At 31.3% G+C, this 12,663-nt stretch overlaps 2 protein-coding genes across 2 annotated transcripts; both read right to left on the bottom strand.

Moving 5' to 3' along the window:
- Positions 1-3,998: 3,998 nt before the first annotated feature.
- Positions 3,999-6,063, bottom strand: LOC105165079 (serine decarboxylase). Its single transcript, XM_011083953.3, has 5 exons — positions 5,786-6,063; positions 5,426-5,660; positions 5,127-5,320; positions 4,823-4,959; positions 3,999-4,702 (listed from the first exon to the last, which is right to left on the bottom strand). Exons 1-5 carry the CDS (start codon positions 6,027-6,029, stop codon positions 4,127-4,129), a joined length of 1,386 nt encoding a protein of 461 aa, XP_011082255.1. The 5' UTR covers positions 6,030-6,063; the 3' UTR covers positions 3,999-4,126.
- A 3,326-nt stretch (positions 6,064-9,389) lies between these two features.
- Positions 9,390-11,560, bottom strand: LOC105164873 (histidine decarboxylase). Its single transcript, XM_011083679.3, has 5 exons — positions 11,217-11,560; positions 10,910-11,144; positions 10,599-10,792; positions 10,295-10,431; positions 9,390-10,039 (listed from the first exon to the last, which is right to left on the bottom strand). Exons 1-5 carry the CDS (start codon positions 11,470-11,472, stop codon positions 9,464-9,466), a joined length of 1,398 nt encoding a protein of 465 aa, XP_011081981.1. The 5' UTR covers positions 11,473-11,560; the 3' UTR covers positions 9,390-9,463.
- Positions 11,561-12,663: the final 1,103 nt, after the last annotated feature.

A 12,663-nucleotide genomic window follows, 5' to 3' on the forward strand; every position in this document is an offset into this window, starting at 1 on the left:
AAATGAACAATTTTTCCTCAAATTAGATTTTAGTTCAATCAAATTAATATGGGTCAATTTTGATAATTTTATTATATGATTGATATTTTTTATAAATTATATACTAAGTATAAATTAAATATATTATACTTATTATATAATTGATTTAAGTTTATTAAATTTGTCATGCATGCGTTACATATTGGATAGGGTGGGGCTATAAAATAAGGGTAAATTGCATAAGACTCCTTGTGCTTTGATAAAGTAGCGCAAAATCTCCCTATGTTAATTTTATACGTGAAAACTTCATGTATTATTTAAAAGGGATAATTTTATTTTTCAGTTTTAGTACCCCAAGTTTCAAAGTCATCAGACTTGGACCACTTGGTACCCAGAATTTTTAATTTTCATCCACCTGAGTACCCTCCCGTAAGGTTGACCGTAAAAGTAAACGTTCAACCTAATTTTGGAGAAAAAATCAGGCTGGAGCTTGCTATATAAAGGCATATTTGACTGATATTTTATTTAACACAAAAAAAATTTCTATTTTGATTTTAATTTTATAATTGAGGACAATATTGTAAGAAAAAATATATTCAACCCCATTTTTATTAAAAACTACTAATTCAAATCCTTGTGGAAATACCAATTCAAAAAATTTGTCCCAATTCAAATCATTATGGAAATAAAAATGCATGCTAATTGCTGAGTAATAGAGAGATAATTGTCTAGTAAATAATTAAAAAAAATTAATAGAATCTTATATTTAATTACCACTCGTATTGTTCGCGAAAAAGTAAATAAAAAAAAAATCGAATAAGCCACTCAAAGGGTGCCGATGTGCTTTTGAGTCAAATAAAATGGCATATCCATACTTTGATATATTACACTGTTGTTTGAGCACAACATAAGAAATACATTCAATAATTAATTATTTTTGGCTGAGAGAATTTTGTTTATAAATTTACTAAAACTTTCTATTGCACTAGTCACCAAAAAAGCCAAAAAAAAAATTTGTTAAAATTTTTTAAAAAAAGTATGAAAATTCATACATAAACCCTCAATAAATAGAGTATAACAGTATTTGATTTGTGGCCAAGCAAAAAGAAAAAAGAAAAAAAGGAAAAAAATGTGTTTTTTTTTCAATAAAATTGATATTTTTTGATAGAATTGGATTAAATATATAAGTTTTTTAAATTATGGTACTCAATTATGATTGAGATGAATCAAAATAGAATTTTTTTTGTATGTGTTGAATAAAATGGAAGTCAAATATGTTCTTACATAGATAAATTTCCACCTAATTTTTTCTCTGAAATTAGGTTGACTGTTTGTTATATATAACAATCGACTAATTAACAAAGGGTACTTAGATGGATGAAAATAAAAAATTTTGGGTACCAAGTCTGATGAATTGAAAACCTGGGATACTAAAATTGAAAAAGACATATACTTTAGGTATGAAAAGTAAAACTATTCCTTATTTAAAATACAACATAAAAGCCCTACTCTATTAGACATTTTGCCCTCCTTTCGACATATAAATATATTTTAATAAATAATATATTATTAATTAATTCAAAATATTATTTAATTTAAATATATTTTAATAAATTATCTTTATTTATAAAATATATTAATTAAATATTAAAATAACTAAAAAGTATATAATATTTTTAAAGGTTAATTTAAAAATCACCATACAAAATAAATACACTAAAATTCAAATTTTAAATTTAAATAATGATATAAATATAATTATCAATTAATTATATATAATTTATATATTATTAAGTAAATTTATATCAATGTTTTAAAATTATATAAGTTAATATAAATAATTATTTAAATTAAAACGACCATTATAAATATTTTAATAAATTATTATTATTTTTAATTTTTAAAAAATTATTATTTTTACTTATTTGTAAAAAATATTAAGAAACTCGCAACCTCACCCCCCTTCCCACCGGCCACCACCCACACTTCGCCGCTCACCACCCATCGACTTGGATCTGGGAGACAGCGATGTCGCCTAGATTATGTGCAATGATGCATCGCCGCCCACAAAGGCTGCCGTGACGCATCGCCTCACACGGGCGTGTCTACCTCTATACAAGTATAAATATTTATATATCTATCTGTTGTATTATTTTACATCTATAAATTGTATACACAATTATACATATAATTATGTTTATATATTAATGACAAATATATTCTTATATTACATTAAATTTGGATTATTGATTTTTTAACTATTGAAGATCAAGAGCTATTGTAACAAGGGTATAGCGGGTAATTCAGCAAAAAATATAACATTGTTAAACCTAACTAACAAGATGGGAGAGTGTGCATAATTTTTAAAAATATAGAGGGTCTTTTACCGATTTTTTTTAACACAAAGTAGGTTTTTCAACTAAATTTATACACTTTATGCTCTATACACAAAGTAGGTTTTTCCCTCTATTCCGCTCTCTTTTGTGTAATGAACACTAATGCAACAAACATGCCTTTTTATTGAGGAAATTCCGTCTCGTTTTTCCTCTAGATTGGTGTTGACCGTTAGTTCGCATGGTCAAAATAGCCGCGGGTAGCAATAGTGATGAATAATAGAAACATTAATTAGGTACCAAATTGATGAGTCAGGAATATGGGGTGCCAAAACTAAATTAGTGGTATAGTTAGAGTACTAAAAGGTAAATTATATCGGGTAAATTACAATAAATTTTTATGAAATTTGACATATTACTAGTATCCCTTTGATATTTAATTAAATTATGTAAAGTTTTGGACAAAAACCAATCATTGTCCACTATGTCCTATTTTATTTTATTTTTATAAAATTAAAAAAAATAAAATGATGTAGAGGAAAATTTTAAAAAATTGTAAAAAAAATTGTCCATTTATCCATAAAATAATTTGTAAAAATTCTTAAAAATAAATAAAATTATCTGTCATAGTACACAATGACATTTTATTCAAACTCACCACAAAATGGTTGGATACCTAAAGTTAAAAAAAATGGGCCATGTTTACCTTTCTCAATTGGGTCTGAAATGTCCCTAGAATTTCAAGCTATTTGAAAAATGCGACAGTGATGTAATTAATACCTAACCACATCTTATCTGAAAGAGGACAATTGCATAAACTAAGAAAAACCTAATATTGTGAAGGGTTGGCGCTAGGACATAAGAACTTTCGTGTTCAAATTGTATCACGTGTACGAATCAAGGACAACCACGAACTCAAACTTCGGAGCACTTCTTCATTAAAAAAACCGAACAATTAGGTCCACTGCTTGTGAGTTGTGACGTGCCAACAGCACCACGCAACAATGATCTATCTATTACAATACATTTCACGGTTGTAAAATTCTATTTTTACGCCTATGTCTGACTTTCTTTAAGCTATATGTCATGCACGTGCATCTACGTACATAGTATATTTCTTATATATACATAAATCACTCGAAGAAGTAATACTGATACCGATAATATATATTTCTTGTAATAGTAAAATTAGTTGTTAATTTAGATTAGCAACATATTTAGTAAGAATTTTATTTATTAATTAGTTAGATGTAGATTTTAACTAATATCGATTTTTTTTTAGCTATTGAACAACTTTTTTTTAAAGAAAGAATACAATGATGTCTTTTTACAACATTCGATAAGTAGTATAACAATATTCCTAAATCAAGCAATGACTCTAGGTGGAATAAAGAAACAACATACACATACTATTATAAAAGTAAACTAACACTCACGTAGATTGGAACTCACGACCTCTTGATTAGTGAATATACGACTTTTTATGTACATATATAATATACGTCATATATACATGGATTATATGACTTTTTCAATCAATCAAGTAGTTGGAATAAATAGCCATACATGATAATTAATTAATTACGCACATCTTATGTTAAGAAAAATGCTGCAGCAGAACTGTTTAATTAGTCTGTGCATTTATATTTAGAAAAATAACTTTATTATAGGAGCATATATATAAAATCATACATAACCTTAATGCATAGTACTCAAGTCGTGAAATTCTAATACAATTTGAATTTGGTCAGACTAATACTTGTCATTTGATTTATTTGATTTTGTCAAATCTAATTAGAGTAAGAATGTTTCGTTCAATTCATGTGCTTGCGTGCATGAACTGGGCAAGCACAATTGCAAATCCCCATATCCTCAGCAAGACAAGGAGGGTGCAGTGTCCCATGCCAAATATTCCGTTTTCGGATTAGATCATAGAGGAAACGGTCCAACATTTCAATCGTAACATGGGGCATCACGACAACATGAGCCATGCTCCCCAGACACTGTAGTTGCCAATGACGAATGAACTCACTGTCCTGGGGTCGCTCGAACACAACAGTGACACTCGTCTCATTAAGCATTGAACTTATCCCTGCCTTTTTAAGATGATGTCTCAGGTACCGAGCATTTTTCAGGCACTTTTCAACATCTTGTTTGAGTCCTTTCCAGCCTTTTATGTTCAACACATACCACATAAAAATCGGTGAATGCCCGTTTCGACTACCAGCAATTGTCGAATCACAAGTGGCGATGTACTCTATGTTTCTCGAGATAAGTTTAATGTATTTTCTCCTTGTTAGCAGCACGCCACAAGGCATAGGGCAACCTAAAAACTTGTGGCCGGAGATGCTCACACTTCCAATAGGCTTCTTGAACGTAAATTTCGTCACCTATTTAGCGAAGATGTGAAGAGAAAATGTTGACCAATATTGATGCATTTAAGATTGACGAATGTTTCAGAAATTAATTAGATTGAGGATTGACACACCAAAAATAGCTAGTTTTAGTACCTGCTTGAGGAAAGGAACGACCAAACCAGACATTGCTGCATCACAATGAATGTAAAATTGATTGTCCGAGAACCCGCTATCTATCAGAGTCTGTACAACTAGATCAAGATCATCCACAGCTCCTTTAAAAGTAGTCCCTGTACAATTTCAAAAGTACATACAAAAGTTCAAATTTTTAGGTATGACGAGAATATTTACAATCATGTGGGTATAATAGTTCTTATTATGTAGGTGGAATGTAATTGTCGTGTCTTGGAAGTACATGTCCGAGTCCCCTACAAAAGTTGAAACAAAAATTTCATACCAATAGTGACATTGATGATAGCTGGTCTATCCTTGTTCATAAGCAGTTTGTCTTGAAGGTCATTACAATCCATTTCCCCAGTTGCTAAGCTTGCTATTGTCTCACAATCCATTCTATACATTCTTGCAATCTTCAACATAGAATAGTGTGATTCTTGGGATGTGTACAAAATTCCATTTGGCAGTAATTCTCGCCTGTCACAAATACAAATTTATATATAAATGGAGAGTTAATTCTTTTTCTACAAATATAAATAAACATTAACCATGAATTGTATTGGGAAAGAAATACAGACTAACCCCATCAGAATGCCATGAAGATTGCCTTCAGTCCCACCATTGGTGACATAGCCCCAGTATTCGTCCTTGTCGATTCCCCATAATTGAGCAAACCAATCTAAAACGCTTACCTCAAACTTTTTCGTGTGCAGACCATAGTTACTCTCCTTGAAAGGATCGCCAACGTTGTTTATGTTGTACTGTAAAAGTGTCGATAAAGCCAAATAATGGCTGCAATTATGATTTCCGGGATGACCTACAACTCAGAAAAATATTACACTCAAATAAACCACTGGAAAAGGAAAAACCCCATCACCTTTCCATATATATATATATATATGTACATATATATTTCTACAGTTAGAATTATGTTTGTTTTACCTAGTTGATTGCTGGCTCTTTCTCGGAGATGGTCTTGAAATTCTGTCACTATTTTTGTCAAGTGATGAAGTCGCTCTACAGCACACTCTTCATCTTTTGGCTCCACTACAGCAAAATCCTCGTCCAGCTGCTGACTCTTTTCTTCCATACCAATCTGATTAGTAATCATCACGGCTTGACGATCATAATCAGACGGCTCTTGTCCATTTGTGCTGAACTTATTCACAGGAAAGTGGGGTGCCATATTATCAGTACAACTCCAAAAGTCTGCACAAAACATGCAAAATTAGAAAGCCAGCCAAAAGGAACAAAGCTGTTGATATATCAGCAACTGCTACTTACGGAAATAAGAAACCCAGCCGTGACTCCCTTCACATATCACACCATACCTATTTATAGTACTCAACGGAAGAATTTAGAACCTACGAATATAATGAGATAGTCAAGATTGTTTAATTTTTCATTACCTTTTCAGTGAAAGTTCTTTTGCCAAAAGTTCAATTTTGCTTGACTCCAATTTTGAATGTCTCTTCAGTTGCAACTCTCGTCCAACATGGCAAATTAATGCCAACACCCCTCCTTAATTAAATTGCTTCTTGAATTTTTCAAACTTGTCGAAGGTAATTGTTTTTTTTTTTTTTAAGTATCAATTGGTTGATCATTGATGTGGATGAACTTTATGGAAATTTCACCTTCATTCACTAATTCTCGGACAAAGTGAAGTTGGATTTCGACGTGCTTGGATCTTGCATGAAAGGTCAGATTTTTCGCCAACTGAACCAATCATATGATAAGTGCAATACCACTACAACAAAATAGAAGATTGGTGTATGTCATTAATTATATATATTTAGTGACAAAACTGCTTATTTTGTCACATAAGAAATTTTATGATTTTAATAATTACTATTATTTTGTAAAAATTGTTATTATATAACATGAATTAATGATAAAAAATTGTACACAAAGTTATCGCTAAGTACAATTAGTGACTCATGTATCGTGACGATCTAATGACAATAAATAATATCGTTGTCATTATTTAATATTATCACTAAGTTGTCATTATAGATATTGTCAATAATTGTATTTAGTGATAACTTTATACACCTTTTTGGTCGCTAATAATTATAGTGTTTAATGCAATTTATCCCTTATAATATTGCAAATGAGCAAATTACCCCCTATAAAAAAAAATAATAATTTTTCCTCCTGTCTAGGGAGCTAAATTGCTTAATTTTAAAAAGCAGAGGGGTAAATTGCTGTATTTTAAAAAATACAAGAGCATAAATTATTAATTTTTTTCATAGGGGGATAAGTAGCAAGAATATAGGGGCACTAAATTACATTTTTCTTAATAATTATATAATGACAAGATAAAAATTATTGTCACTTAATATATATATGTTATTAATGATAATTTTAAAATTATAACTTGATAGTTTGTCACGAATATCATATTTTCTTGTAGTGTATACTTACCGTATTGGTGTACGATTCAAGAAAGTAACCAATCACATAACAAGTGTGATATATTTATTTTGTGATTATTGATTCGTCCAAATTTGGCCCGAACAAGAATTTTCCATATTATATATATATATATATGTGTGTGTGTAATGTTCAAATTGTCGATTAATAAGACAAATGCGTTTGAGTCATTAGAACCTTCAACTTGACTTTGAATAACGCAATTTTTTCATACATGAATTTGTATGTACGTATATTTTCCTCAACCACCAACTATTGTTTGACCCTCTTCTCTGTTTTTCCTTTCACTGCTTCCATGTGTTGCCTTCGTCAGACGTGGTGGACCTCCGGTCTAAGCCAAATGGTTAGACTACTGTAGGCTTTGTCCCCTAATTTTAATATCGAAATTTAATTTTGTCCCCTAATTTTTAGAACTATCAAATTTGACCACGAAATCTTCATAAAACTTTAATTTAGTCACTAAAAGATTTAATATATTCAAATTGAAAACAATAATTTATTTACCAATCAATTTAGAATTCTCTTTAGGGAAAAGTATTATTTTAGTCTGCTAAGTATGCCTGATTTTAATTTTAGTCCGATAACTATGTTCATTTTTATTTAGGTCCAGTAACTTACGAAATTGTTTATTTTTAGTCCTTTGGCTGATTTTCGGACAATTTTATCCCTATGGACTAAAACTGCCTTTCAAAAGTTGCATAGGGGTAAAATTGTCCGAAAATCAGCCAGAAAACTAAAAGTAAGCAATTTCGTAAGTTACTGGACCTAAACAAAAATGAAAATAGTTATCAGATTAAAATTAAAATTAAGCATACTTAGCGTACTAAAATAATACCTTTCCCTTCTCTTTAATACTTATAATTGGTTCCGAAGTTAATTGTATATGAAAATCTATGGACGTATTACACACTTGATATTATATTTACATTTATTATTGTCAAGAGAAAGTCCAAAAAAATATAATTATATAGTATAGATGTAGATATAGACAGTTCTATTAAAATTTTATTATATATAATTGAGTTTTGTACATGTTTAAACATCTAGTTAAGGGTAGTTTTGAATTACTATCTAATAAGTACAACTCAAAAAATTATATTTAATTTACTTTTCTTTTTACATCCTATACTTGTAACGAAAAAATTAAAACATTTAAATATAATAATGAAAATAATTTTACAGAAAAAAAGTATAAATAAATAATTTATTCCATTAATCACAATCCTACAATATCAAAACTTTTAAATGCACTAACTTTAAAACATTAATTTGTATACTAGGTCAAGGTTTTTTATCATTTCTTTTCTTTTCTTTGGCATGATATATATCTTTAAATTCCATCACGGATCTTGGTGTATTGCAGACGTCTCACCGCATTTATTGTTGAAGGAGCTAAGTACTTGTATAATCATCTATTATGGTAGCTAGTGTGGTTGGAAGAAGTACGCAAAATTCAGATTTTGAAATCGATGTCAAGGTAGTCAAATCAAGATATGAAGTTTATGTAGGTTTAATTTTATTTTGTAAGCATGTTGGGTTTGATTAAAAGTATGAGATAAAACTATTGGGCTTTTATCATAATAGGTCAAAATGGTTACTAGTTAGGCCTCACGACCAAAACTGCTACTATTTTTTAAAGATAGAGAACTAAAGTCGCTGCATATAAAGTTAAAAGAGCAAAATTGCCAACTCTTTCACGATACAATTAGGACCAAGACTGCAATTAAATATTACAACTTAGACTGTTACGTAATCAAATTCACCGAAAGTCCCATGAATGATGATGTGGAATTTTCTAGCCAAATTGATTTGAAAAGACTAAAATTATCACAATTTTTAAAGTCACCTAAACAAATTGTGAATTTTAATTTAAACATGATGAAAATTGCCACCCCTAATTTACCTGACAAAAATTGCATTTTTCCAATGAAGTACCTCCCTGGTAGCATACGAGGAATAGGAATGACAATGAATCCTAATTACACTCAAACTTGGTCTAAGACTAGTCCCATTTAGTTAGATTGGTTTTGAAACTACGGCCGGTCTCGGACAGGTCTCAAGTTTGATATTTTTGTACCCATTTCATTGCCCACTAATTAATAGATGCAAAAAGTATTTGTAAAACATGTGTTATTGAAGTCGACCATAATACATAGAAGCATATGACAAATAACCTCAACTTATCCTTCAATTCTTGCACTTACATGCATGAACTGGACAAGCACAATTGCAAATTCCTATATCCTCAGCAAGACAAGGAGGTTGTACTTTCCCATACCAGGTATTCCGTTTCCGAATTAGATCAGAGAGGAAGCGTTCCAACATTTCAACAGTGACATGGGGCATTACAACGACATGTGCCATGTTTTCCAGACACTGTAGTTGCCAGTGACGAACGAATTCATTGTCCGGGGGCCGCTCAAAAACAACAGTGATGCTCATCTCATTCAGCATCGAACTTATTCCTGCCTTCTTAAGGCGATGTCTCAAGTACCGAGCATTTCTCAGACATTTTTGGACATCCTGTTCAAGTCCTCTCCAACCTTTCAGGTTTAACACGTACCACATGAAAACCGGTGAATGCCCGTTTCGGCTACCAGCAATTGTCGTATCAAAACTGGCGATGTACTCTATGTTTCTTGAGATGAGGTCAATGTATCTTCTCCTTGTTATCAGCACACCACATGGCATAGGGCAACCTAAAAACTTGTGGCCCGAGATACTCACACTTCCAATAGGCTTCTTGAACGTAAATTTCTGCACCTATTTAGTGAATATGTGAAGAGAAAACGTTGATCAATGATGCCTTATCTAAAATTTAGACAGATCAAATGTACTTTTTGTCTCGTGATTCAGGTTATTTGACGTATTTGTCTTTTGACTTTCTAGAATAGTATTTTGATTTTAAGTCTTTTTAATTTTAGCAATTTTATTCTTTTGTTCGCAAGTTGCATCTTCCGACGATAAGGATGAACTTTAGATTGAGGATTGGAAATACCAAATAGCTAGTTCTAGTACCTGTTTAAGGAAAGGGACAACGAAACCAGATATTGCAGCATCACAATGAATGTAAAATTGATTGTCCGAGAACCCACAATCTATCAGAGTCTGTACAACTAGATCAAGATTGTCCACAGCTCCTTTAAAAGTAGTCCCTGTACAGTTTCAAAAGTACATACAAAATTTCAAATTTATAAGTATGACGAGAATATTTACAATCATGTGGGTATAATAGTTCTTATTATGTAGGTGGAATGTAATTGTCGTGTCTTGAAAGTACATGTCCGAGTCCCCTACAAAAGTTGAAAGAAAAATTTCATACCAATAGTGACATTGATGATAGCTGGTCTATCCTTGTTGATAAGCAGTTTGTCTCGAAGGTCATTACAATCCATTTCCCCAGTTGCTAAGCTTGCTATTGTCCCACAATCCATTCTATACATTCTTGCAATCTTGAACATAGAATAGTGTGATTCTTGGGACGTGTACAAAATTCCATTTGGCAGTAATTCCCGACTGTCCCAATTACAAATATATATAAATGTAAATGGAGGGTTAATTCTTTTTCTATAAAGATAATTAAACATAAATCATGAATTGTATATAAATATTGGGAAAGAAATACAGACTAACCCCATAAGAATGCCATGAAGATTGCCTTCAGTGCCACCATTGGTGACATAGCCCCAGTATTCGTCCTTGTCGATTCCCCATAATTGAGCAAACCAATCTAAAACGCCTACCTCAAACTTTTTCGAGTGCAGACCATGGTCGCTCTCCTTGAACGGATCGCCAGCGTTGTTTATGTTGAACTGTAAAAGCGTCGATAAAGCCAGATAATGGCTGCAATTATGATTTCCGGGATAACCTACAACTCAGAAAAATATCACACTCATAAAAACCCTTGTATATGTAAAAACATGGAAAATGTTCATTTTACCTAAGTGATTGGAGGCTCTTTCTCGGAGATGGTCTTGAAATTGTGTCACTATTTTGGTCAAGTGATGAAGTCTCTCTGCAGCACATGACTCTTCATCTTTTGGCTCCACCTCCACCACAGCAAAATCCTGTTCCACCAGGATTCTCTTTTCTCCCATATCATCAATCTGATCAGGAATCATCATGGCTTGATTATCGTAATCAGACGGCTCTCGTCCATTTGTGCTGAACTTATTCACAGGAACGTAGGGTCCCATAATTCAGACAAACTCCAGAAGTCTGCAGACAACAAGCCAATAGAGGAAGTGAGCTGTTTGTTGATGAGTGAGTGCTACTTAGAGACCCATCCGCTATTTATTTTACTACTCATCACAACTTGCACTTTGATATCGCAAAAACGTGATCGAATGTGGGATAGTAATTTTATTACTTGGAAGCCATCTAATACGCAGGCTTTACTAGAAGCGATCCAATTGCACTTTACTAGAATCTCATTTCTGCTCGCCCTTCTTTAACAAAGACAAGAACGGTTTTTTTTTTTTTTTAATTGTAAAATTAATTTTATTTACAATATCTTATTTAAGAACTCTTAAACCTGATGTGAATATAAGGTTCAAATTTAACTGATAGTTTAGATTTTATTTAATTTAATCAATATTATAAATTTAAATTGCATGTTTATTTAATATGTATTTATGTAAATTTTAATAAATAAATATGATAACTAATATATTTTTATCCGTGTTTTGAAAGATAAAGAGGTGTAGAGAATAGTATGGCTCATAGTGGCTTTTGAAAGATAAAACTTTTATCTCCAAAAAAGCTCAAGTTAATAGCTCATATTTTGAAGTGAATTAACAAGTTTAAACGTAATAACTTACTAATAACTTGACTATATTCTTTTCTTAAAAAATGACTCACAAAATAATTAGTTTTGCTCATTTATTATAAAAATGAGATAAATTCAAGCTAAAGATTGAGAAATTACTACAATTTCCTTACAACATGTTGTTATATATATTTAGAAAACTTATTAAATTATTCCTAAATTCAAAAAATTCATTCCATCAAATTTTCATTTTCAACTATTAATTTTTGCCCTATTTTAGGACAACGACAAACCTTGGGGTTTTTTTTCCATTATAAATTGTGTTATTTGTTAACATTTAATTAAAAAATCACTTTTTTTTTCACTATAGTTATTTATAAGTAGCAAAACTTTTTTAAAATTTATACTATATGATGTGCACAAAAATAGGTTGGCCAAAGAGACCCAAACAATCCAAAAAGAAGAAAAAGAAACGAGAGCCCTGTAACATCATGAGAGGCCCCAAAAACACTTGATAGGTGGCCTTGGTAGGTGCCTCCTAGAAAATAAACAGGCGGGCGACCTTGGCAGGTGCCCCCTAAAAAGTAGATAGGCGGGCAACTTTGGTGGGTGCCCCCCA

The sequence above is a fragment of the Sesamum indicum genome, linkage group LG6 (assembly GCF_026168435.1).
Source record: "Sesamum indicum cultivar Baizhima isolate 11 linkage group LG6, ASM2616843v1, whole genome shotgun sequence".
In the NCBI taxonomy this organism is placed as follows: domain Eukaryota; kingdom Viridiplantae; phylum Streptophyta; class Magnoliopsida; order Lamiales; family Pedaliaceae; genus Sesamum; species Sesamum indicum.